This window comes from Vulpes lagopus, chromosome 3, assembly GCF_018345385.1.
Source record: "Vulpes lagopus strain Blue_001 chromosome 3, ASM1834538v1, whole genome shotgun sequence".
Taxonomy (NCBI): domain Eukaryota; kingdom Metazoa; phylum Chordata; class Mammalia; order Carnivora; family Canidae; genus Vulpes; species Vulpes lagopus.
Window position 1 is genome coordinate 145,604,279 of NC_054826.1, and position 27,956 is coordinate 145,632,234.

At 37.1% G+C, this 27,956-nt stretch overlaps 2 protein-coding genes across 3 annotated transcripts in view; one reads left to right on the top strand and one right to left on the bottom strand.

Moving 5' to 3' along the window:
- Positions 1-22,388, bottom strand: part of RPAP2 (RNA polymerase II associated protein 2) — an 84,019-nt gene extending 61,631 nt beyond the window's left edge. The window contains exons 1-6 of the mRNA XM_041748578.1: positions 22,179-22,388; positions 21,475-21,520; positions 16,053-16,167; positions 14,738-14,836; positions 14,465-14,530; positions 11,854-11,942 (exon numbers count right to left, since the gene is read on the bottom strand). Of these exons, the coding sequence (XP_041604512.1) occupies positions 11,854-11,942; positions 14,465-14,530; positions 14,738-14,836; positions 16,053-16,167; positions 21,475-21,520; positions 22,179-22,251 (488 nt within the window). The 5' untranslated portion in view covers positions 22,252-22,388. The remainder of the gene's footprint in view (positions 1-11,853; positions 11,943-14,464; positions 14,531-14,737; positions 14,837-16,052; positions 16,168-21,474; positions 21,521-22,178) is intronic.
- The window catches only part of GLMN (glomulin, FKBP associated protein), a 33,286-nt gene continuing 27,613 nt past the window's right edge, over positions 22,284-27,956 (top strand). Inside the window, exons 1-3 of one of the 2 annotated variants that reach the window (XM_041748673.1) lie at positions 22,284-22,416; positions 23,234-23,299; positions 23,908-24,033. In XM_041748673.1, the coding sequence (XP_041604607.1) occupies positions 23,261-23,299; positions 23,908-24,033 (165 nt within the window). In that variant the 5' untranslated portion in view covers positions 22,284-22,416; positions 23,234-23,260. Of the gene's footprint in view, positions 22,417-22,693; positions 22,832-23,233; positions 23,300-23,907; positions 24,034-27,956 lie in introns of those variants that run through there. The other variant, XM_041748674.1, reaches the window with a different exon arrangement.

Below are 27,956 nucleotides of genomic sequence, written 5' to 3' on the forward strand. Positions count from 1 at the left end.
AACAGAGAGTTTTATTGCCTGCTGACTACATCCTCCCACTTTGACTTGTAGTTCTCTCATTTTTCCTATCCCACATCCCCACCCAAGTCTTCTTGGCTAAAATTATCAAGATTCAGTACCTTGCAGCTGTCTGGCATTTGGTCCTACACTGAGATCTGAGTATCACTATAGGGAAGAAAATATGTGTAGACAATGATCCTCAATTGGATTCTTATACTCAACAGCTAACCTGCAAAAGCAAGAGTATATTCTATCATTCCTCCAAATTCCTTCAAAAATAAAATTCTGTACTATTATATATATGAATTATGCTGGGTATACTAAGTAATATATAGACTAAGTTCTTGGGGATCCCTGGGTGGCTCAGTGGTTTGGCACCTGCCTTCGGCCCAGGGCATGGTCCTGGGGTCCCGGGATAGAGTCCCAAATTGGGCTCCCTGCATGGAGCCTGCTTCTCCCTCTGCCTGTGTCTCTGCCTCTCTCTCTCTCTCTCTGTCTCTCATGAATGAATGAATAAATAAAATCTTAAAAAAAAAAGACTAAGTTCTTATTCTTAAGGACGTTACAATTTAGTAGGAAGAAAATGCCTGTTTTTAGAGCTTTACAAATATTAATCCTCCTAAGAATCTACTACTATTATCATCACGTTACAGATAAAAAGACGAGTACTTAAAGGATCAGTAATCTGTGGAAAGTCACACAGTGACTAGTAAAGCAAGGAATCAAACTAAGACAAAGGGCTCAACTACATTTCGCATCATTCAAGAGAGTATGTGGTAAGTATCATACTTGTATCATGAGATACATGAGCTGCTACAAGAAATTAGGGAAGAAATAAAAACTTCTTGTTGAGTGAATGAAGAAAAGCCTCAGATTCAGTTGGACCTATAAAGATCAACATTTTGTATTATAAAAGCTAACGCTATGGATCTGAGGTTTTACTCCATAAACCTCTCCCTTTTTTCTCTTTCCTTTTAGGATGTTATCATATTTAAGTCTATCTTTAGAAAAAAATCAACCAACCCTGTCCTTCAACCATGCAGTCCCCCTCATTTTTCATTGTAAGCTTTCTTTAAAGTCTGCACTACTTTTCAATTCCACATCTCCTATTCAGTCATCAACTCTCTACCTCCTGGAATCTTTTTTTTTTTTTTATAAGAAGTGTTCTTTTTTAATTTTTATTTATGATAGTCACAGAGAGAGAGAGAGAGGCAGAGACACAGCCAGAGGGAGTAGCAGGCTCCATGCACCAGGAGCCCGACATGGGATTCGATCCCGGGTCTCCAGGATCGCGCCCTGGGCCAAAGGCAGGCGCCAAACCGCTGCGCCACCCAGGGATCCCTACCTCCTGGAATCTTTATGCATTACTCTATTGAGATGGCTCTCACTAAGATCACCAGTTAACAGAGAAATGCTAAATCTAATGGATATTTTTCAGGATTCTGTCCTCCCCCCCAAAACCTTTTTAAGGTAGAAGAAAAAAAATCAGTATGAAAGGAGAGCTTGAAAAAGGAAGAAACAGGGATAAATCATGAAGCAAGCCTCAGGGAGAAAAGAACCAGGAACACAGAAAAGTACTGTATAAGCAATGAGGCAGAGAAATGAGAGAAGATAAGAAGAAAATAGTGGAGATTCAGCTGAATGTGCTCAATCCTTTCAGTTAGGCAGTAGGTTAAATCATCTACTATGATTTGGGACACCTGGGTGGCTCAGCAGTTGAGCGTCTGCCTTTGGCTCAGGTCGTGATCCCATGGTCCTGGGATGAGTCCCACACTGGACTCCCTGCGGGGAGCCTGCTTCCTTCTCTGCCTATGTCTCTGCATCTCTGTCTGTGTCTCCCGTGAATAAATAAATTAAAAATCTTAAAAAGACAGAAGAAAAGATTTGAACGTATCAGATAGTCAATAAGAAACAAAGAAAAAAAATGGGAGCACACAATTCAGACTACACAGAATAAACTGTAACCAGGCCAGAGAAATGCACAGAGAGTAGGCTTTGGTACCAGACAGACTTCGGTTTAAATCTCAAATCTCTATATATGAGCCAAGTGTTCCAGGTGAGTCACTAAATTCTGTGAGCCTCAGTTCCATCATCCATGAAATGGGTAACAATATTTCCCAGGGATCTTGTAAGGACTGAATTAAATGACACAGCTTATGTAAAGCACTAAAAAGCTAAATGAGACAGCTTACCTAAAGTGTGTGAGAACTTTACCCAATAAAGTTCAGGAACCCAAGCAAAGAAAAAAAGGATGACTGAAGCTTAGGATAAGCTGGGCGTGGTAGAAGGTTAAGGATAAAGAATCTGGGATTGTTTGGAAGGACAATACTATAACTGCTGACCATTGTGCACAAGAAAGCTAATTTAATGAGGGTCTGGCCAACCTAGAACAGAGCTAAGGTAGAGACAGGAGGTCAAAATGAGGTCACAAAGCACACTCAAGAGTGATAGCTATAGATGAGATAGAGGTTGTGGTGAGAAACGGGAAGCTCTTATTTCAAGATCTTGGAGGCAGAATAACCCATATAAGAATAGGTCTAAGTATGGCTGAATGAAGGGGTAGTCAAAATGTAAACACTATTTTAAATCATGAATACAATTTAAGATAGTTTTATGAAAAATATCCAGCTACATGACATTTTTTGAGGAAAAATACTAAGAATTAAAAGAAAACTTAATTTCCAAAGGCAAGGGAAAATCAGAATATACTAAGTGCCTACATATGATAGGTGAGTTTTTTTGTGGTATAACATTACATAAAATTTACCACTTAAGCCATTTTTAGTTACAATTCAGTGGCATGAAGCACATTCACACTTTTGTATAACTATCACCACCATCTATCCACAGGACTTTTTCATCTTCCCATACTTTCTGCTAGCTGGTTTTTACATTACTTCATTTAATCCTCAGAGATTTATGACTTTATCTTTACAGATGAAGAATCTGAAGCTTTGAGAGGTTAATCAACTAGTAAATCTAGGATTCAAATTTGGGTCTTTTAAAGTCCAAGCTCTCTATACAACATGCTGCCTCTAATTAAAGTTAGAAAAAAGACTCAAAGTTGTAAGGGTATCTCCTTTGCTTAACCCCTCTCATAGGAACTCAATGTACTTCCGGAGCTACTATTTTCCTCTCCTTTGTTTCATTTTTCTGATTTCAGGTAAAGAGAACCACATGTAACACTGTTTCGAGATATTTGATGAGTAACCTTAACAGTCTCCTGATTCCAAGACTATAAAATGGAGAAAGATACATGACACTAAAATCAATTAGATTTGACTTAATGAGGTATTAAATGAAAGGTTCAATATAAAAGTTCATTTTGTTTTGATATGATCTGTTTTAGAAAGAATGAGGCACCAAGTTATACTGCTTTCTTTTCTACCCTTAGATGAAATTCAAAAGCTATTTGTTAAAAGTGCCATCTCTTTTTGCTCTATTTCTCAACCCCTTCAAAGTTTGTTGCCCCAGAGATAGTTCTCAATCTAATCGACATGAGCTGAACTTAAAAAACAAAAAAAATCATGTTACAGAATACCTTCAAACTGGTTCTTCATAAACATTTCATATTATTTTCACTGAAGTATAAATTAGATGATCAATTGTAACTTTAGCAAAAGAAACCTAAAATTAGAAATAACTTGTGCCAAAAAACCTTCTTTGAATGTATGCATATAGATATATGTGTTTGTGTTGGTCAGAATAGGTATATTATACATAAATCAACAGAAGCAGCAGGCTACAATTCCCCCCTGTGGTGGAGATTTTCCAAATATAATCTGAGACATGTTAAAACCTCTTTCAGAAAGTTTTTATTCTGTATACCAAGCAACAGAAGTGGCTGTTCAGGAAGAGGTTATAGAAGTTGTTCTGCAGAGGTTTTTGGCTTCCGCACCTCTGAGATTATACTGTTTATTGCCAAGAAGCATGTGTGAAAATCCCCTATTCTGGGCCACATGATGGCGCTTTTAGCTCTGTCAGCATTAACAATTCACCCCAATTTTATTTTTCAAACCATAATTTGATTCTCAACATTTGTCCTTCTTAGTTTTAACTCCTGATTTTTTAGGTTATAAAGAAACTTCCAATACTTGTCAGAGTCTACATTCAAACAAAACAGATTTTATAAGTATAACTATATGACTATCTAAAAGAGTACACTGTCTCAGAGGAATTTAAGTGTATGTGGTCTGTTTCTGGCCACCAAGTGGGTGAAAAATTTCTAACTCACAACATGAGAAGCATCATACTGCGTCATGATCTAAGTCATCTAGGTCAATGTTTTGTCTCTGAGACAGTATCAGGAGACATTTTGTGGGAAACACGGCTGTTCTCGTGACATTAAAGATTCTACTCCAGATATTTTTTCATACTTTAATAATAAAAATGAGGGAGTAGAAAACTCCAAAGGCCCCTTCCGATTCCAAAGCCTCAACAGAAGTATGGAGCTAGAATTCATGGATTTGTCTAAATCTTTTAAAAATCTATCTATATGTGTTTATTATCAGGGTAGAGAGCTTTCTATGGTATAAAATAGCATTTTAGAAATGTTAAAAGACACTACAGATTTTAGTATTTTGGTATCTGGTAAATTATACTAGCTTTCACAACAATATAAGACAAACTAAACTGAGTCAAATTCAATATTCTATTTCCAAATAGTGTGCAAGATCATGGTTTCCCTGAAGATGTCAACTTCAAATTGTTCTGGACATGCTATAAAACATTCCTGGTTTTTCTTCATAATTGAAAAACTTTGATCTTACCCTTTATCAGCCTTCTTTACAGACTTTCCCTAGTCTTATGCCAATAATTTTAATTCTCATCACTTTTATAAATAAAACATTTCCTATCTAAACTTTTACTATGGTGACAGTGACTGACTCAGACTAAAACACTAGAACTAAAGGGAACTAAGAGATTAATGCAACTTTCTACTTTGTAAATGAGGAAACTAAGGCTTAGTGTTGATAACAGACTGACAGTAATATGCATGTGCTGGATTATAATGTAAAGTATACTATGGTGGTCAGCGCAATAAAATATTCAATTCTTTGAATGGATTTTAAAATTTGCTCTTAAAAAAAATAAATAAATAAAATTTGCTCTTATTTTTTTTAATTTTAAGTATTCAATAATTATTATTAATAAAATAAATAAAACAAAATAATTATGACTTAATTATGGTGATATGATTTAGTATGATGACACTTTAAACTAATGAAAACATCTCTTCCTTAAATACTAAATCCTGACATTTAAAAGCAACAATTTTTTCCCCTTTAAAAGAAGATAGGTTCTGAGACACCTGGGTGGCTCAGCTGTTACTCAGCTGTTAAGCCTTTGGTTTAGGGCATGATCCTGTGGTATTGGGATCGAGTCCACATTGGGCTTCCTGCATGGAGCCTGCTTCTCCCTCTGTCCATGTCTTTGCCTCTCTCTTTCTTTCTGTATCTCTCATGAATAAATAAATAAAATCTTTGGAAAAAAAAAAAAGATAGGTTCTGAATGCTATTTAACATTATATACCTGATACTATATGTGAGCAGACTTTAAAAATCACATTTCTGTAGAGCTTACATATGCAACAGCTGGAAAGGCTTTTTAAAAGCCTGAATTCTAGAATTCTGAGCTTTGGAACACTTAAAAATATCAACATTCTCTGAAGACACAGTGACCTCTAGTGGATTCATGAAATAAACTGACATAATGCTTGCCAGTAAGAATTTATAAATTAAGGTAAACCTGATACTGGAGATATAAAAGATACTAATATGGTTATATACTAACAAGAATCATACAAAAATAAGGGCTACTGTTATACATGTAGTATAACTGTATACAATTATATATTTATAGGTTACTCACTGGTTACTTTTAAACAACTGGAATCCTGGCATTGTTGAGAACCTATCACTTGCTTAAGAAATACAGTTAATCTTTCTGAGCTTGTTTGATAAAGATGTTGTGTTAAATTGTCCCTAAGGGCCTTTCAGCTCTTTAATTATGATCTTTTCTTCTTTAATTCATTTTGTACACCAGTGTCAGATCAAATTCTGTTCAAAAGCATTTGAAGGCTCCTCAATACTTGTCCTCATTAGAATAAGTAAATTTGTTTCATTTGTGTGCTTGTTATGCCATTCCATTAACATTTCAATTTAAACTCACAGGTTTGGTTTCATAAGTGTGTGTGTGTCGTTTGTACAGGTGTGGGTAGCCTGTTGGATACTAAGCTCACATTATACACACTGAATGTAAATTAAATTGATTTGTCTAAATTAGGGAAACCAATGCCATTTTCATCTTTCTTTTTTAGGGAGGTAGGGAAGGGCATATAAAGTAGAATTTCAAGAACCCCAAGCATAAAGTGACAGAGCTTCACATTCTGGGAAAAGGTGGGCGTTCTGAACATAGAATAAGATTTTGGGAAAAACTGTTTTAGATTAGCTGAAGGAAGTACCAATAACTGTATCTGAAGAATATCAAGATGACAGGAAGGGTGGTTTAGTAAATAGTTTTGAAGCAGATATGAGGATGGGCTAAATTTAACTAGAGAAGATATCACTGGAAACAATGTTAAGGATAACTTAAGAAAACACCGATTTTAACAGCTGGGGAATGGAATATGTGCAGCTGTCCTAAGACTGAGGAGGCAATAAGCAGCTCTGTTGAAACAAACATTAAGAAAGGAGAAAAAGAAAAGTAATAGTTAAGAAGGTACTCTTAGGTCCCCAGTCACCTTTGACAATGCTACAATCCTTTATCCTTCAAATAAGAAAGGCTAGAGGAGAAGTAGTGAACAAGTTTGTCTTCATTATGTGTAATTCAATTAACAAAGGTCATAGAGTGGTGTGCTTCACATATTCTCTCTCTATATATATATATTTATTTTTAAGAAAGTGTGTGTGAATGAGGGGCAGTCGCGAAAGAAGGAGAAAGAATCGTAAGGACTCCACATTGAGTGCAGAGTACAACACAGCACTTGAACTCACAACCCTGAGATCATGACCTGAGCTGAAATCAAGAGTCAGACGCTTAACTGACTGAGACACTCAGGTGCCCCTTTACATATTCTAAACCACACAGCACTGGATCTGCAGGCAAAGGTGTCAGCCAACAACAGGACTGTCCCTCAGTACAAATGATGCTAGTTCAAACTACAGTGGTTTCATATTACCTTGTGCATCAGATAAGACTTGAATAAGATTTTTCTTTAGGCAAAGGTCTTTAGTTAACTTGCATCTCATTATGTTTATGTCATTAAGTTCATTTAGCATTGATACTCTTTTGCCTTGTGTTGCAATATTCTCTATGAAACATGAGTTATTTGGGACATTATTTCATTTAACCTTGTTTGAAATTGGACAACATAGTTCAATCACATAACAATTTTTGTTACCTTTTCTACATATGGCATTTGCTCCTCAATAATAAATTTTCTCTCAAATTCAGCAACTACTGAAATGTTGTAAAAGTTTAAACATTTCCTAAGAGGCAAAACCCCAGGAGTGTTCATAATATTTTTTTGCTAAAAATTATATTGGATTTGTTTAAATTAAAAAAAATACTGTACTGATTTTTAATAGTGAGTGAATTGGTAACCTGAACTTTTTAACCTTTGTACATAGTTGTTTTTTAGTACATAGTTTTCTAACAAAATTCAGTTGGATCCTAAGATCTAGTATCTACTTGAAAACTTTAACATTCTTACTCTAAGATTATTATACTAATAGAGTTAATAGAAATAACTAACATAGCAGAAGTGACGTTCAGGTTTTGTGATTAAAACTAAAACAGCAGGGGCAGCCCAGGTGGCCCAGGAGTTTAGCGATGCCTTTGGCCCAGGGCGTGACCTGGGGACCCGGGATTGAGTCCCATGTTGGGCTCCCTGCACAGAGCCTGCTTCTCCCTCTGCCTGTGTCTCTGCCTCTCTCTCTCTCTCTGTGTCTCTCATGAATAAATAAATAAAATCTTTAAAAAATGAAAACAGCAAAGAAACACCATTTATATTTATTAATTTTCTGATTTTAAGTGTAAAATACTTAATAACTATGCTTAAAATAAAGCCGTTTCCCCACAATTAAAATGTGTACAATGGTAACATCCTACAGAAAACTAGCACTACTCTCTACATATCTCAGAAAGCTGGAATATATCAACAAATTATATGTAATGATTTAAATTACCTTTCCTCTTCTCGAACCCATACTGGAGTTTTAGGAATTTGTGCTTCAAAAAACTTAGATGCTTTGTAACAAAAGTTGCTGCAAAAGCACTGAAAAAAAATTTTAATTAGCAAATTATTTCATTCTTACTATGAAACACAACTTATGTACTGAAAACATAGTTCAAATAACGAAAACCCATGAGTCCACAACCCAAGGTAAGAAATAATGTATAATACCTTTGAAGCTCTCGATGTGTCTGTCTCAGATAGCATCACCTTCCATATTCCCCACTATCATACACTGTGTGTTCCTAACTCCCTTGCTTTTTTTAGTACTGCTATCTATATATACATACCTACAAAAGATATCATTCAGTTTTGCCTAATTTTAAACTTTGTCTAAATATAATTGTACTGCTATATTTTCTGGGATTTTTTTTGTTCCACATTATATTTTTCAGATTCATGGAGGTGTAGTTTCTATATTTATACCTTTATTGTTTACGAATAATTGAGTTGTTTCTAACTTTTCTGCTATCACTACAATGTGCCTGATAAACATTTGTAAAGAATTTTTTTTTTTTTTGTAAAGAATTTTTAAAATAAAAAAATACTGTTGTAAAATAAATTTACCATCTTAACCATTCTTAAGTGTTACAGTTCACGGGCACTACATACCTTCTCACTGTAGTATAACCATCACACCATCCATCTACAGAACTCTTCATTTTGCAAAATCAAATTCTATACCCATTAAAAAATAATCCCCATATCTGCCTCCTCAGATAATCACCATTCTACTTTTGTAACCACGAATCAAACTACTCTAGTTATCTCATATAAGTGGAATCATTTAATATTTGTCCCTTTTACAGGTTTATTTCACTTAACATGTCTTCAAATACATCTATGCTGTAGTATGTGTCAGAATTTCCTTCCTTTAAAAGGGTGAAGAACATTCTATTCTATGCATATAGCATATTTTGTTAATCCAACTAGGAACATTCCTATACATACATAGCAATACATATGGGCAAGAAATCCCTAAGAATATATACCAAAGAACAGAAAAGTTTGGCCATAAAAAATGTGTGAACTTGACTTTACTAGATAATACCAATTTCTCAGAAAGATAATACCAATTTCTTCTCAGAAAGGATGCAATTTTATTTAACCAGTAGAATAAGGAGTTCCTAATATTTAACCAGTAGTATAAAGAGTTCCTAATATTGTTAGATTTTTATAATTTTGCTAATTTGGGGGCTGAGAGAATGTAAATCAATGTTTTTATTTTATTTTTTAAAAGATTTTATTTATTCATGAGAGACAGAGAGAGAGAGAGAGAAGCAGAGACACAGGCAGAGGGAGAAGTAGGCTCCATGCAGGGAGCCAGACTTGGGACGATCCCGGGTCTCCAGGATCATGCCCTGGGCTGAAGGCAGGCGCTAAACCGCTGAGCCACCCGGGCTGCCCATGTAAATCAATGTTTTTATTTGCTGTTTTCCTGATTACTGACAAGATTGATCATCTTTTCATTCATTATCAAGTTCCTTCTATAAAATTTTTCTAGGGACACCTGGGTGGCTCAGCTAGTTAAGTGACTCCTGATTTTGGCTCAGGTCATGGTCTTGGCGTTGTGAGATGGATATTCTCTCCCTCCCCCTCTGCCCTTACCCCCATTCACACACATATGCACTCTTTCTTTCAGAAAAAAAAAAAGAAAAAAATTCTACTAGGTTTAGGTCATTTCTATGGAAATATACCTCCTTCTGATTTATGGCTTTCACTCTTTTTTGGAAACTTCTGATAAGCAAATGCTTTTTAATTTTATTTTTTTATTTTTTTATTTTTTTTTGCTTTTAATTTTAATGTAGAAAAAAACTTACCAGTTTTTTCCTCTGTTGTCTGTAATTGTGTATCTTATTTAAGAAATTCTCCATGTTTTACAGAAACCTTCCAATAACTGTATCTGAAGAATATCAAGATGACAGGAAGGGTGGTTTAGTAAATAGTTTTGAAGCAGATATGAGGATGGGCTAAATTTAACTAGAGAAGATATCACTGGAAACAATGTTAAGGATAACTTAAGAAAACACCGATTTTAACAGCTGGGGAATGGAATATGTGCAGCTGTCCTAAGACTGAGGAGGCAATAAGCAGCTCTGTTGAAACAAACATTAAGAAAGGAGAAAAAGAAAAGTAATAGTTAAGAAGGTACTCTTAGGTCCCCAGTCACCTTTGACAATGCTACAATCCTTTATCCTTCAAATAAGAAAGGCTAGAGGAGAAGTAGTGAACAAGTTTGTCTTCATTATGTGTAATTCAATTAACAAAGGTCATAGAGTGGTGTGCTTCACATATTCTCTCTCTATATATATATATTTATTTTTAAGAAAGTGTGTGTGAATGAGGGGCAGTCGCGAAAGAAGGAGAAAGAATCGTAAGGACTCCACATTGAGTGCAGAGTACAACACAGCACTTGAACTCACAACCCTGAGATCATGACCTGAGCTGAAATCAAGAGTCAGACGCTTAACTGACTGAGACACTCAGGTGCCCCTTTACATATTCTAAACCACACAGCACTGGATCTGCAGGCAAAGGTGTCAGCCAACAACAGGACTGTCCCTCAGTACAAATGATGCTAGTTCAAACTACAGTGGTTTCATATTACCTTGTGCATCAGATAAGACTTGAATAAGATTTTTCTTTAGGCAAAGGTCTTTAGTTAACTTGCATCTCATTATGTTTATGTCATTAAGTTCATTTAGCATTGATACTCTTTTGCCTTGTGTTGCAATATTCTCTATGAAACATGAGTTATTTGGGACATTATTTCATTTAACCTTGTTTGAAATTGGACAACATAGTTCAATCACATAACAATTTTTGTTACCTTTTCTACATATGGCATTTGCTCCTCAATAATAAATTTTCTCTCAAATTCAGCAACTACTGAAATGTTGTAAAAGTTTAAACATTTCCTAAGAGGCAAAACCCCAGGAGTGTTCATAATATTTTTTTGCTAAAAATTATATTGGATTTGTTTAAATTAAAAAAAATACTGTACTGATTTTTAATAGTGAGTGAATTGGTAACCTGAACTTTTTAACCTTTGTACATAGTTGTTTTTTAGTACATAGTTTTCTAACAAAATTCAGTTGGATCCTAAGATCTAGTATCTACTTGAAAACTTTAACATTCTTACTCTAAGATTATTATACTAATAGAGTTAATAGAAATAACTAACATAGCAGAAGTGACGTTCAGGTTTTGTGATTAAAACTAAAACAGCAGGGGCAGCCCAGGTGGCCCAGGAGTTTAGCGATGCCTTTGGCCCAGGGCGTGACCTGGGGACCCGGGATTGAGTCCCATGTTGGGCTCCCTGCACAGAGCCTGCTTCTCCCTCTGCCTGTGTCTCTGCCTCTCTCTCTCTCTCTGTGTCTCTCATGAATAAATAAATAAAATCTTTAAAAAATGAAAACAGCAAAGAAACACCATTTATATTTATTAATTTTCTGATTTTAAGTGTAAAATACTTAATAACTATGCTTAAAATAAAGCCGTTTCCCCACAATTAAAATGTGTACAATGGTAACATCCTACAGAAAACTAGCACTACTCTCTACATATCTCAGAAAGCTGGAATATATCAACAAATTATATGTAATGATTTAAATTACCTTTCCTCTTCTCGAACCCATACTGGAGTTTTAGGAATTTGTGCTTCAAAAAACTTAGATGCTTTGTAACAAAAGTTGCTGCAAAAGCACTGAAAAAAAATTTTAATTAGCAAATTATTTCATTCTTACTATGAAACACAACTTATGTACTGAAAACATAGTTCAAATAACGAAAACCCATGAGTCCACAACCCAAGGTAAGAAATAATGTATAATACCTTTGAAGCTCTCGATGTGTCTGTCTCAGATAGCATCACCTTCCATATTCCCCACTATCATACACTGTGTGTTCCTAACTCCCTTGCTTTTTTTAGTACTGCTATCTATATATACATACCTACAAAAGATATCATTCAGTTTTGCCTAATTTTAAACTTTGTCTAAATATAATTGTACTGCTATATTTTCTGGGATTTTTTTTGTTCCACATTATATTTTTCAGATTCATGGAGGTGTAGTTTCTATATTTATACCTTTATTGTTTACGAATAATTGAGTTGTTTCTAACTTTTCTGCTATCACTACAATGTGCCTGATAAACATTTGTAAAGAATTTTTTTTTTTTTTGTAAAGAATTTTTAAAATAAAAAAATACTGTTGTAAAATAAATTTACCATCTTAACCATTCTTAAGTGTTACAGTTCACGGGCACTACATACCTTCTCACTGTAGTATAACCATCACACCATCCATCTACAGAACTCTTCATTTTGCAAAATCAAATTCTATACCCATTAAAAAATAATCCCCATATCTGCCTCCTCAGATAATCACCATTCTACTTTTGTAACCACGAATCAAACTACTCTAGTTATCTCATATAAGTGGAATCATTTAATATTTGTCCCTTTTACAGGTTTATTTCACTTAACATGTCTTCAAATACATCTATGCTGTAGTATGTGTCAGAATTTCCTTCCTTTAAAAGGGTGAAGAACATTCTATTCTATGCATATAGCATATTTTGTTAATCCAACTAGGAACATTCCTATACATACATAGCAATACATATGGGCAAGAAATCCCTAAGAATATATACCAAAGAACAGAAAAGTTTGGCCATAAAAAATGTGTGAACTTGACTTTACTAGATAATACCAATTTCTCAGAAAGATAATACCAATTTCTTCTCAGAAAGGATGCAATTTTATTTAACCAGTAGAATAAGGAGTTCCTAATATTTAACCAGTAGTATAAAGAGTTCCTAATATTGTTAGATTTTTATAATTTTGCTAATTTGGGGGCTGAGAGAATGTAAATCAATGTTTTTATTTTATTTTTTAAAAGATTTTATTTATTCATGAGAGACAGAGAGAGAGAGAGAGAAGCAGAGACACAGGCAGAGGGAGAAGTAGGCTCCATGCAGGGAGCCAGACTTGGGACGATCCCGGGTCTCCAGGATCATGCCCTGGGCTGAAGGCAGGCGCTAAACCGCTGAGCCACCCGGGCTGCCCATGTAAATCAATGTTTTTATTTGCTGTTTTCCTGATTACTGACAAGATTGATCATCTTTTCATTCATTATCAAGTTCCTTCTATAAAATTTTTCTAGGGACACCTGGGTGGCTCAGCTAGTTAAGTGACTCCTGATTTTGGCTCAGGTCATGGTCTTGGCGTTGTGAGATGGATATTCTCTCCCTCCCCCTCTGCCCTTACCCCCATTCACACACATATGCACTCTTTCTTTCAGAAAAAAAAAAAGAAAAAAATTCTACTAGGTTTAGTCATTTCTATGGAAATATACCTCCTTCTGATTTATGGCTTTTCACTCTTTTTTGGAAACTTCTGATAAGCAAATGCTTTTAATTTTATTTTTTTATTTTTTTATTTTTTTTTGCTTTTAATTTTAATGTAGAAAAAAACTTACCAGTTTTTCCTCTGTTGTCTGTAATTGTGTATCTTATTTAAGAAATTCTCCATGTTTACAGAAACCTTCCCATATTCTTTGAAACTGTGTTTATCTTTTAACCTTAAATCTTTAATCTACCTAAAATTGATTTTTTTATGTACACTGAAACAGGGATCAATTTTCAGTTTTTCCATTTGGATAACTAGTTGTGCCACTACTATTTATTGAAAAATTCATACTTTCTCCACTGATCCACAATATTCCTGTTATTATATACAAAGTATCCACATACATGGTTAGTATGTCTCTGGATCTCTATTCTGTTCCTGGTTTACTTGCTTTAAGTTGTGCTGGTATGCACAAATTTTAATCTTCAATTTAAATTTTATTTTATTTAAATTTTATTTTTAACGGGGGAGGGAGAGGCAGAAGACAGAGAAAGAATCCTAAGCAGGCTCCATGTCCAGCACAGGAGCCTGATGTGGGACTTGATCTCACTACACTAAGATCATGACCTGACCCAAAATCAAGAGTTGGGCGCTTAACTGAATGAGCCACCCAGGTGATCCTGCACTTTGAATTTTTAAATGTTCAAGTATTAATTAAAGCATGAGCAGTTTTTTCTAATATCTTGAATGAAATATTTTCAAATAAACTTTCAGCATGGCTACTTTCTAAAAGGCAAACTTTTCAACTTTTTAAAAAAATTCCATTTAGTATATTAAAAATTAACTGCCACAGTGAGAACAGCCTTTAAGCTTACCTTTCTTTCAGTAATATCATAGACTTTATTGGTTTTGGTAGAAATTTTATATTTCTGTTTTGGTACCTAAAGGGGAAAAAAAAAAAAGTATAGCTTAAGAAGAATTCAAGTAATAAATATAAACTTTATGTTACAAGATTAAATTATCTACATATCATAACTTTGGCTAACTCATGTCATTAGTTCAAGCCTGTTCACTTCTTGTCTTATCTACAAAGTATTTTGCTAAATATAAAAAATTAAAGCTTCTATTTTAAAATATCTGTTACTTACAATTCCTAGTTTCTTCTGACACAAAGGATAACCGCAGAGTTTGATAATAGAACGCTCATCCACGACATCGCTGTAGTGAGCAGGTGTGATGAACTTCCCCTACAATGAAATGAGAGGAGCATTTCCTCTGCTAAATTATTGGAAAACTTCATTTATCAGTGCTCTACACCTCACTGATCTCATCTGAAAATAGAGGGATAATGTCTAGCTCATAGGTATGATGGAGAGGAGAAAATAAATACACTCAACACATAGTAAGCACTCAAAAATGTTAGCTATTATTAAAAATACAAACAACCTGAAAAAACTTCTGCCAGGAGACTGTGCATCTTTGTAGATACATAGTTCATGAAATAAATCTGAGGCAGGAAAAAGAAGTGGTGCTATAGCGATTGCTATTCCAAAGCAAAACACTAAAATGAAATTCATTTTAAAAATGTATTATTCAAAAAATTAGTCACATGTAAAATAAAATATAATTTACCTGTTTTTAAAGAACTATCTTTAAAAACAATGTATATCAAAGGTGTCCTTGTGAGTCCTGACAAATTTTTTGCAAAATCTCTCAGCTTCTGAAAACCTGTACAGGGGACTGATTAGGTACTTATAAACTAGTATCAATTATTTCCCTTTGATATACTCATGGTCAAATTTTAATGCAATAGAGTTGTTAAAAAAAAGAACAACTTTTAATACAGATTACAATTCTCTTGTTATGTGTTAAATCATAAGTGATCTATATTTCAGGTTTTTAAAATATCAAAACTAAAAGAACTACATTAACAAAAATAATAACCTTCTGTTACTAAAATAGGACAACACACAGAATATGGAAAATAACATTGGGAAAATTAGTGCAAAGTGATGTAAATCAAGTGAGATTAGCAGACTTGTTTAAAGAACTATTATTAAGCGGTTAAACAGGCATGTTATTTTTCTTTAGTGTATTTTAAAGTCATTATACAACCAGGAATGCGTAATAGTTGATTATTTTAAAATGCATGAATTAGGGCAGCCCCAGTGATGCAGCGGTTTAGCACTGCCTAAAGCCCGGGGTGTGATCCTGGAGACCCGGGATCGGGTCTCGTGTTGGGCTGCCTGCATGGAGCCTGCTTCTCCCTCTGCCTGTGTCTCTGCCTCTCTCTCTTTCTGAATAAATAAATAAATAAATCTTTGAAAAAAAAAAATAAAATGCATGGATTACACAGCATGCTCCCTGCATCTTGTGACTGAGAACAGAGTCAAAGATTTTGATAATGCAAGGAAGTTTCATATCATACAGATTTAAATAATGTAATAATTTCTCAACACATACACATTCCCTTAGGAATTCTTCTGTAATATCCTCTTCTAAAAGCTGTTCAACAATATGAAGAGCTTTTCTCTCAAATTCAATCTTCTTTCTCACAGCTGCTTCTAGTTCTGCTTTCCTAAAATTAAAAAACAAAAAAATTATTTAAAATTTAGAAGTTGGGGGGATCCCTGGGTGGCTCAGCAATTTAGTGCCTGCCTTCGGCCCAGGGGGTGACCCTGGGGTCCCAGGATTGAGTCCCATGTTGGGCTCTCTGTGTGGAGCCTGCTTCTCTATCTGCCTGTGTCTCTGCCTCTCTCTCTCTCTCTCTCTGTCTCTCATGAATAAATAAATAAAATGTTTTAAAAAAATAAATAAAATAAAATTTAGAAATTATTCTACTTACAAGTTTTATCATAGCCAATTTTCTTAGAATATAGTACAAATACAACATGCTATTTAATTTTATTTTTTTTAATATTTTTACTTTTTATTCAATACTTTTAAAGTATTAACACATAGAAGTCTGCTATTTAATTTTATGTTTTTTTTTAATGTTTTTACTTTTGATCCAATACTTTAAAAGTATTAACACACAGAAGTCTGCCATAATGACAGGATGATTTCCAAGGCTTAGAGTATAAGGAAGTAAATGAGGTGAAATTTTTTTGCCAGTTAGTGTTTATACTCTCTCAGTCAGTCCTGTGTGTACCTAAAAAGACAACTTTTCCTTTGAAATCCTTAGAAATCAGGAAATATTGGAGGGGGAAAAGACAACTACAGCTGTTCTTATAAGTAAAAATTTGTGTCAAGTCTCAAAAGTTAATGATAGCCCAGTCTGACAAGATAGAGTCCTATTTGCAAGGAAGTGTTTGCTTTTGTTATTAAGTCTTATTAAATAACTATATTGATAGGACTATGTAGTTTAGGAAAACAATCTTCCTAGGAGGGCTAGTCCTTGCCCTGGCACCAGTAGGACTATCATCCTTTGCTGGTCTCTACGCATCATGGAACATAAAAGCAGAGTCTATCTGATTAACAATGGCTCTAGGAGAGTGGTTCTCAATCCTAGCTGCACATTAGGATCATCTAAGGAGATTTCTTTCTTTCTTTTTTTTTTTTTTTTAAGATTTTATTTATTCATGAGAGTCACAGAGAAAGACGCAGAGACATAGGCAGGGGGAGAAGCAGGCTACCTATAGTGAGCATGATGCGAGACTGGATCCCAGGATCCTGGGATCATGATCTGAGCCAAAGGCAGATAGATGCTCAACCACTAGGTCACCCAGGTGCCCCTAAGGAGATTTCTTTAAAAGATACTATGCCTAGCTCCCACTATAGACTAATTCAATCAGAATCTCTGAGGACGGGGACTGGAGGTTGGTGTTTGTTTGTTTGTTTCTTTCTTTCTTTCTTTCTTTCAAGATTTATTTATTTATTTATTCAGAGAGAGGGAGAGAGGAGAGAGAGAGAGAGAGAGAGAGAGAGAGAGAGAGAGAGGCAGAGACACAGGCAGAGGGAGAAGCAGGCTCCATGCAGGAAGCCTGGCGCGGGACTCGATCCCGGGTCTCCAGGATCACACCCCGGGCTACAGGCAGCGCTAAACCGCTGCGCCACCGGGCCTGCCCGAGGTTGGTGTTTCTTAAAAGTGCTCCAGACAATCCTAATAAGCAAAGGGGTTGAGAATCCTTGCCATAGGACCAAAGATATCCAACCATCTTGGTAACTTATTTGCTCGTTTCCTGCACTGGTTTCTACTTTCCCACCAGAACTACCTCAGCCAGCCTCCTGGGCCTTGACTTGGCTCTCATATCTGGATCTTTAATGTATTCATTTTACCGCCCTCCTTTAATTGACTCTCAAGACCTTACACTCTTAATTCCTTGCCTAGAGCAATAACATTCTACAGAAACAATATAACATAATAATAATATTCTACCACAAAGGAGGATGGGGGATCCCTGGGTGGCTCAGCGGTTTGGCGCCTGCCTTTGGCCCAGGGTGCGATCCTGGAGTCCCAGGATTGAGTCCCGCGTGGGGTCCCGGCATGGAGCCTGCTTCTCCCTCTGCCTGTGTCTCTGCCTCTCTCTCTCTCTCTCTCTCTTTCTTTCATAAATAAATAAATAAATCTTAAAAGAAAAAAAAAAAAGGAGGATGACACAGGATTGCCAACTATTTCTTTTGCCAAATAGGAACATTAAAACAAGAAGAAATTTGCAACTAACAACTGTTCTCCCATGATTTCATAAAGGCCATTCTTACATCAAAGAAGTATAAAAGACTTGGATACAAATTATTATTATTATTATTTTTTACATGGATACAAATTAAAAGGCAGTTGTTTATATCAAATGTATTTGGCTTTATGAAAAACATTATTTTATTTTTCTCATATTGCTGCCTACCAATAAAAGCTATGCCATGTACTACAATCAGTCTACAACCTCCACTAAGGAATTGTTGACTCAAGCAGTTAACTACCTCAACCTGCAGTAAGAGCCACACTACACTCACTCACATTTTTATTTTATTTTTTAAAAGATTTTATTTATTCATGACAGACACACACAGAGAGAGAGAGAGAGAGAGAGAGAAGCAGAGACACAGGCAGAGGGAGAAGCAGGCTGCATGCAGAGAGCCTGACGTGGGACTCGATCCCAGGACCCGATCCCAGGACCCCAGGATCACAACCTGAGCCAAAGGGAGAGGCTTAACCACTGAGCCACTCAGGCGCCCCACTACACTTACTCTTGACTGTTGCCTAGAGCTGCTTCCCACGAACAGCCCTTTGTCACTGTTGCCCTCTGGTCCTAAATGATGACAGATAGTATGGTGTATAGCAATGGTTCTCAAATCTTTCAGTCTCAGCATTGCCTTACACTCTAAAAATTAGAACTTTTGCTTATGTGGATTTTATGTATTGATATTCACCATATTTGGATTAAAAATGAGAAAAATGTAGAGCACTTATTAATTCATGTAACAAAAGTAGTAATGAACCTATTACATATTTTGTGAAAAGAGAAGAATTATTTTACATTTTTGTAAAGCTCTTTAATTCCTGGCTTAATAGTATTTGATTGGATTGATGTTGAAGTATTTTTCAGTGGGCATAGATTTATAAAGGTTCATTCCCTTCAACAACTATTTGGTTAGTTACCCCATGGATTTTTAATTGTTTCATCATCCTGGGTAATTTGCCCCCAATACATTTCAGTGTATCTATACTTCTCACACTATGCTGCTCAAAATAAAATATAATCTTCTTGGGTTTGTGGTCAGATCACACAATTGAAGAAAGTTGCAAATTACCATCATTATCAGTATTAACTTTACTCTTGGAGTGTATCATAAAACCAAGTCATGCTACTCTACAGGGAAATATTCTCTAAAATAGATCGCAAGGGGCACTCAGGTTGCATAGTTGGTTAAGTGTCCAACTCTTGGTTTCCACTCAGGATCATGGTAGTGAGCCCTGTACTATGTTCCTTGCTCAGCAGAAAGCCCTCCTTCCCTCTCCCTCTGTACCTCCCATCCGTTAATTTTTTAAATTTCTTCTCGCATGCTCTCTCTCAAGTAAATAAATAAATCTTTAAAAATATAGATCTCAAATTCATCCAATTTCTCTATTCCTAGATGATCACCATCGCTAACATCTTAAAACTTTTATTTTTTTATTTTTAATTTTTTTTTAAAGATTTTTATTCATGAGAGACACACAGAGAGAGGCAGAGACATAGAGGGAAAAGCAGGCTCCCTCATGGGAGCCCCATGCAGGACTCTCCCAGAACCTGGGGATCACGCCCCAAGCCAAAGGTGATGCTCAAGCACTGAGCCATCCAGGCACTCCTCTTAAAACTTTTTAAACTTAAATTTCATCACTCTATTACTTGATGTTTTCATATTTGCACTTAGAAAATCTAAATTTCTCACCATGGCCCACCAGATTCTATAAGAATGGAATCCTAAGTTTTTCCTATGCTCCTTTCTTCCCTTGCTCAAAATGCCATATACTACTACATTTGAACTTAGAAAATCTAAATTTCTCACCATGGCCCACCAGATTCTCTAAGAATGGAATCCTAAGTTTTTCCTATGCTCCTTTCTTCCCTTGCTCAAAATGCCATACACTACTACGGGTATCTTTCCTTTCCTTGAACTGACCTTTTTCTTCTCAGGGCCTTCATATATACTGCCATCTCTGGCTGGACTCTCCTCAGGACTCTGGTTAATGCCTAGTTAGCCTTCAGGGCTCGGTTTATTACTTCCTTAGCAAAGTCTTTCCCTGAGAATCCCCAGCTAATCTGAACACCTATTAGTTCCATCTGATAACTTCATAGTCTTTTCCTTTATAGCACTTATCACAATATGTAATTATGTATTCAGTTGTGACAATTTAATCGGTATTTCTCTGTTCCAGTAGAAAAGAACTGTGTCTATTCTGCTCAAAACCTATCCTCAGGGCTTAACACAGGCCTGGCATATCTCCTATTTGGTAAATAATTTTTGAAAGAATGAGTAAATGACAGCCACTACCTGCCTGATATAAAAGGATAAATCACTGAAACCCCTAGGCGGCTCAGGTGGTTAAGCATCTGACTCTTGGTTTCAGCTTAGATCATGATCTCAGGATTGTGAGATCAAGCCCTGAGTCAGGCTCCACACTCAGTGGGGAGTCTGCTTTAGAGTCTCTCTTTTCCCTCTTCTTCTACTCCCTCTTCACCTGCATCCCATACATGTACTTGCTCACTCTCTAAAATGAATAAACATATTTTTAAGATTTTATTTATTCATGAGAGACACATACACACACACACACGAGAGAGAGAGAGAGGGAGAGAGAGGGGATCCTGGATCCTAGGATCATGCCCTGAACCACAGGCAGATAGATGCTCAACTGCTGAGCCACCCAGGTATCCCAATAAATCTTTTTTTTTTTTTTTTGAGAATAAAATACTGACCTATGTATTTAAATCATTCTCATAGACTACTCCTATTCTAGAAACTTTGTGACAGGAGGTAAATCTAGTCTGTTTAGGAGACGCCAAGCAACAGAATAGGACTTTTTTGCTGAAAATATGGACATAATGTAAACGAAGAACAGTAAAGGTTTCTTGGAGTCTCTGGTATATAAAGTAATAAAAGGCAAGTGGACCTGAAGAGGTGGAAAAGGAGTACCTGCTTAACTGAAGAATGTTTATTCCCTTAGACATCTTTCTACAGATACTCATACCTTCACCAGCAATCTAAAAGTGTCTTGATTTGGTTTTCTTAAAGCCTGGAGTAGAGAGATATAATGAGTCTATATATGAGAAATCATAGTGCTTTTCTGATCCTCTCTTTCTTTCGCATAATTTAAGTATCTCCCATTCTTGTTTATAGAAATGGTTAAAACAACATGAGATAAATAGATAAGCTAATGCAGTTGTCCAAGTAGTTCTCCTACCTTTTAGAAGCATCTTCTTGTTTTAAAGCATTTGTCTGTTTAGCACCTACAATAAAAATATTTTACATTTATAATAATAAAATTATTGTGGAGTTCAAGTCTTCGCAAACACACTAGTTTACAGGACAGATTCCTACCGAAACTGCAGACAACCTTTTTTCTTTCTTCCCCACACGTTACTTTCCAATCCCGTTTGCAAAACGAATGACATGGGCAAGCGGAATTCAGTTTGCTAATTATTCCCGAATTCTTCTTGGTTAAAATGTAATCTCCTCGGGGATTGAATTTTCTCATGTAAAACAGCTGCATGGTCACGGGCTCCTGCAAATCTGAGGTGTAGGCAACCCGAAATGTTCCCCCGAATGTTCGCTCACAGGGAAAGAGCAGGGGTGGGGTGACGCCTCAGAGGACCCGGAGCTAAAGCAGGAGTGCAGCTCCAAGCCGGGCTGCCCCGGTCGCTTGCCCCTTCTGGCGAGCCAGCTCTAGACTCCAGCTCCTCTACTCCCTTTCCCTCAGAGACCGGTTCTGGGGCAAATCTTGGAACACCGGTGTGAAGAGGTGAGGGTGTGGAGGTCTTTCCCAGAAGACCCGAGGCCGGGGATGGGACGCTCTGGGCCTTCCCTGCCCCGGAGCAGTCTTCCGGGTGTGTCCCGCGCGCCTCCGTGTGGAACCCTCGAGGGGCTCGGTTCTCAGGCCCTTCTTACCTGAGGCGTTTCGGGAAGCGCGGGGCGTCCGAGCCTTGAGGCCCGGCGAGCGCGGCCCGGCGGAGTCAGCCATGGGAAACGCGTCAGAAGGTCAGCCCGGGACCCGGCGTCTCCCCCGAGGCTCCGCCCCCCTCGCTAGCGCAGGGCGGGGCCGGCCGGGGAGGGGCGGGGCCCGGAGAGAGGCCTGCGCGGCCGGAGGAGGTGGAGGAAGCCGCTGAGAGCGGCGAGAGGCCCGGCGGTAAGTGGACGAGCCCGGGCGTCGGGGGTGGCCGGGGCTCGGGGCCAGCTGTGAGCCGCGGGGGAGCCGGCGCCGCGGCCCGCAAGGCCCCACGAGGTCATGGGCCCGAACGCCTAGGCCCGCAGGAATCGGGAGAAATGGCTTCCTTTGGATGCAGTCCGCACGCGCGCTGGGCTTTTATCCGCTCTGGAGCGCGCGGCCGCGGGGACCCGGCTGACCCGGCTGACCCGGCTCCCGCTGCGGGCCTGGGGCAGGGTCTTGCCGCTGGGCGCACGGCGCCTGCGGGAGCCGAGCCTTCGCGTCCGTGCGGCAAGGCGGTTACACCAACTGGGTTACTGGGGAACCGCATCTCTTACAGAAGAATGTCCGGGTCGCACTTGGGACTGTGGGCATCGGAACTTTCACCCGCTCTGGGGTGAGTTGTGTAGGCTCCAGTGTTTGTCAAGTGGGACATTAAAGCATTTTTTAAAATTCCCTAATGACTAGAACTGATTTCAGGAACACTTGGGAAATTTTTTCAGAGAAGAAATACTTAGCCTTTTTAAAGCCATTTACGTAGCCCATATTTGCGCTCCTGTTTGGGCGTACCCTGGAGGATTTTTTTTTTTTTTTTTTTTCAGGTAGATCTTTCAAAACTATTCTAGAAAACCTAAAAGATGCAACAGTTTTTTACTCCTTAGGCTAAAATGCTTTAATTCAAAATATTTCAGCTTTAAAATGTCGTATTTTCCTTTTGTATTTACTGATAATTCATCAGAATGAAACATAACTCATTAAAACTGTAATATCACTGATAGTTAACTGTTTTATATTTCAGCATAAAAACTAGGAAAAATAACGAGGAATGGCTGTGGAAGAACTTCAATCCATAATAATGAGATGTGTAAGTAATTTTTCTTCTTGTAAAGTTAAATGCAAGATTATTTTTAGTTATACTTAGGGTCACTCAAATTGCTTATCTTCTCTAATCCTTGCTTTGTTTGACCTGTGAATAAATAGCAGGAGGGCCAGAAGGCAGATTGGATTATCTCTCCAAGTGACCTACTTGTCTAACCTTTAAAATTTTTAATATTGGGGATCCCTGGGTGGCGCAGCGGTTTGGCGCCTGCCTTTGGCCCAGGGCTCGATCCTGGAGACCCGGGATCGAATCCCACATCTGGCTCCCGGTGCATGGAGCCTGCTTCTCCCTCTGCCTGTGTCTCTGCGTCTCTCTCTCTCTCTCTGTGACTATCATAAATAAATAAAAATTTAAAAAAAAAAAAAAATTTAAAATTTTTAATATTGATCTTTATTGTAGAATTTTTTTTGGCAGTGTGGAGTTCAAGATCATTAAACTACTTTTTCAGGCTTATCATTTTCACACATATGCTAATGTGCAACTTACTCAGAATTCAAACAAATTTCCTTTTTATTTCCAGAGAGAGAATAAATCAAGTAGTTATTGAATTTTTTTATTCACCAAACGTTTTGTCTTCATTTTGTTTTTGTCAGCAAATCCTAGAAGAACAAGACTTCCAAGAAGAAGATTTTGGCCTATTTCAATTAGCAGGCCAAAGATGCATAGATGAAGGGCACATAGAGCAGCTACTAGAAATTATTCAAAATGAAAAGAATAAGGTAAGTGCAATCTTTATGAGTATTTTTTAGTCTTTACTAGGAAGATAATAGCCATATGATGCTATTGTTTATCCACTCATTCATCAAACATTTAAGAATCAAATTTCTACAGTAGGAACATGAAAAACAAAAAAGGGCTTAGGGCTATTCATACACTTGAAGGTGGTTATAGTCTGGTGGAAGAGATAATCATGTAAACAACTAGCAATAGGGCAGAATAAATGAAATAATTGATATAGTTTGAGTAAAGTGCTTTAAAAGAGCAAGGATTATTTCTGCTTTAGGGATCAAAAGTGGCATTTGGATTATTATTAATTTACATTTAGTACTGTAAGTATCAGGCAACCTAGATACTCATTTTTGGTAATCCGCACTTTCTCTTTCTTAAGCCAGATATATATGGAAAACCGGATATTAAGTAAGATAATATTTAGGAGGCTGGCTGAGTCAGTTAAGTATCTGCTTTCCACTCAGATGATGATCCTGGGTTTTAGGATGGAGCACTGCTTTAGGCTCCCTGCTCAGCAGAGAGTCTGCTTCTCCTTCTGCCTCTCCCCTGCTCATTCTCGCTCTCTCAAATAAATAAATAAAATCTTAAAGAAGTAAAAAGATAATATTTGGGTGCATAAAATCAGAATAGGAGCAGACTTAGATATCCTTACTGGCCAATATCGTGCAGCTATAATTATCTGAAAAATCATTTTCATCAATGGGAAAAGGATCTTTTGGGAATGAGAAACAAATGTTTCCTGGGACGCAGTGTTGGCAACACTGCCAAATTTTTTGTCTTTGTACTTGCCTTTTTTTTTTTTTAAAGATTTTATTTATTTATTTATTCATTCATTCATTCATGAGAGACACAGAGAGATGGGGAGAGAGGCAGAGACACTGGCAGAGGGAGAAGCAAGCTCCATGCAGGGAGCCTGATGTGGGACTCAATCCTGGGACTCCAGGGTCATGACCCAGGCCGAAGGCAGGCACTCAACCGCTGAGCCACCCGGGCTGCCCTGTACTTGCCTTTTTATACAAGAAAAGATCATCTTTCCAGGAGCACACTCTTTCTTCATTTACAGTACTATTTATTTACATAGAAGTTTTCTTGGGCAGCCAGGTGGCTCAGTGGTTTAGTGCCACCTTCGGCCCAGGGCCTGATCCTGGAGACCTGGGATCGAGTCCCATGTCAGGCTCCCTGCATGGAGCCTGCTTCTCCCTCTACCTGTCTCTGCCTTGCGCTCTCTCTCTCTCTGTGTGTCCCTCATGAATAAATAAATAAAAATCTTTAAAAAAATAATTAGGTGATTATGTTAACTAGAATTTAAATAAAAACTTGAAACAAAAGAAGAAAATTGGGTGATAGTGATATTTTTGAACTTGGTGAGTTTTAAGTTTAATAGGTTGAGAATTATCTTTGTAATGTGTGGTTTGCTAAATTCAAAGGTTCAGACATTGATAAGACGGTATTTCTTTTTTTTTTTTTTAAGATTTTATTTATTTATTCATAATAGAGAGAGAGAGGGAGGGGCAGAGACACAGGCAGAGGGAGAAGCAGGCTCTATGCCGGGAGCCCGATGTGGGACTCGATCCCAGGACCCCAGGATTGCGCCCTGGGCCAAAGGCAGGTGCTAAACCGCTGAGCCACCCAGGGATCCCCTATAAGGCCGTATTTCAAACTGACTGCAGCTTAGCTTTCTTGCCAGGTGATGCAATCAGGCTTGATCAAGATTTACTATACTCTTTTTTTTTTTGTAAATTAAAAAAAAAGGCCATATGAATAGTTTGTCCTATAGTATAGGGCCTCTCAACATTAATACTCTAGATATTTTGTAGTAACCACCCGACACTCTGAAATGACAATCAAAAATGTCCTCAGATGTTGCCAAATGTCCCCTGGTAGACAGGGAACAAAATTGCCCCCATTGGATATCCATTGGTATAGTGGGAAACACATGGGCTTTGGAGCCAAACAGATTTATATGCAGTTCCTGGTTCTGCCACATTTTAGTTGATATTTAGGCATGCCAATAATCTCTAAACGTTGGCATTCTCATGTGTCATTTGGGGATAATCTTACTTTGTAGGTAGTTAGTATTAAACTAAACAAGGTGTAGTTTATGGATAGTTAGTATTGATTCCTTTTTCTCATAATTATTCACTATTTACATAATGACTAGATACCTTGCAGCTGAGATGATGTTTGTAAAGTATTTTATCAAAATTATTTTTTTTCATTTCAGATATGCAAAATCTTATTTAAAGCTAGAATTTCCCATATAGTTAATTCTCAGAGATTACTTATAGGGTAGAAATACACCAATGGAAAGGCAAAGAAGTGCTTATTTGGAAAAGTAGAGTCTAATAGGAGCTAGTTAAGTTTTATTTATTTATTTATTTTTAAAAGGTTTATTTATTTATTTATGATAGAGAGAGAGAGAAAGAGAGAGAGGCAGAGACACAGGAGGAGGGAGAACTAGGCTCCATGCCGGGAGTCCGATGCGGGACTCGATCCCGGGGCTCCAGGATCGCGCCCTGGGCCAAAGGCAGGCGCTAAACCGCTGAGCCACCCAGGGATCCCCTAGTTAAGTTTTAAAAAGCAAGAGTAGTCTTAATAGGTAATGGTGGAATAAATATTTAGTAATTTGGAAAAAATTAATAAAAACAACAGAATATCAAAGCTTTGGAGGGAATATAATTTGTTACCCTTAAAGATAACAGACATCATTCAAAATGTATTTATGGAGTACCTATTTTTTAACAAGCCCTTGTCTAGATGCTAGGAATAGATACAGCAGTAAACAAAACTGCTCATATGGATCTTAAACTCTAATGAAGACAGGTATCTACTAATAAACTATATGATATGTTAGAAAGTGATGAATACTATAGAGAAAAGTAAAGCATAACTAGGGGATGAACCATGTTAGGTGAGACTGCAGAGATTTGAAAAGGAAGGAGAGGAGTAAACTGTAGGGAGAAGAGCTATCTGAAAGGAGAGCATGCCAGGCAGAAGAAATAACTAGTATGGAATGATTTATGAATATGAAATGAAAATATTTAGAACAGCTGAGTTGTCTTTCCCATTAGCTAAAAAGAATGATTGTTTTTGTTGTTGTTGTTGTTTTTATTTTATTTATTCATATGAGATAAGAAAGAGAGAGGCAGAGACATAGGCAGAGGAAGAAGCAGGCTCCATGCAGGGAGCCCGATGTAGGACTCAGTCCTGATCTCTGGGTTCACGACCTGAGCCAAAGGCAGACACTTAACAGCTGAGCCACCCAGGCATCCCAAGAATGATTGTTTTGCTATTTGTTTAAAAAAAAAAATCGATTCAAGCATTCATTTAAAAAAAAATATTTTTTAAAGATGTATTTATTTAAGAGAGAGTGCATGTGCATGCAAGCATGAGTGGAGGAGAGGGGTAGAGTGGTAAGCAGACCCCCTGCTGAGCCCAGACACTGGCTCGATTTCCACCCTGAGATCATCACCTGACCCAAAATCCAGACCTGAAAGCCTAACCAACTGAGCTACCTAGGCGCCCTTTATTCCGTGTTTCTAACATAAATCTTTTGAATAAAAAGAAAGGTGAAATGTATATATGTTGAAATATAAATGAATTGTTTATGAATCTCTAAAGGAGAGAAACCAATTTAGATTTAAAAGCTAATAGGAAAAGAATCAAAGAAAAGTGTATTTTGCTTATAAAAAAATAAGGACAACCAAAAAAACCAAATAATTATCTGTTGTAAATACAAGAAGGGAGCTCATGCAGATTGATAAAGACAAATGCTAAAATGTCTAATTGATAAGTGAGCAAAAATATAAACGACATTTCCTCTTTTGTGAGCTATATGTTCATATACGCTAACATATTCTGTTACTAGTTCTCTAGGACATGTTAAGTCTTACACCTTTACACATTGCTGTTT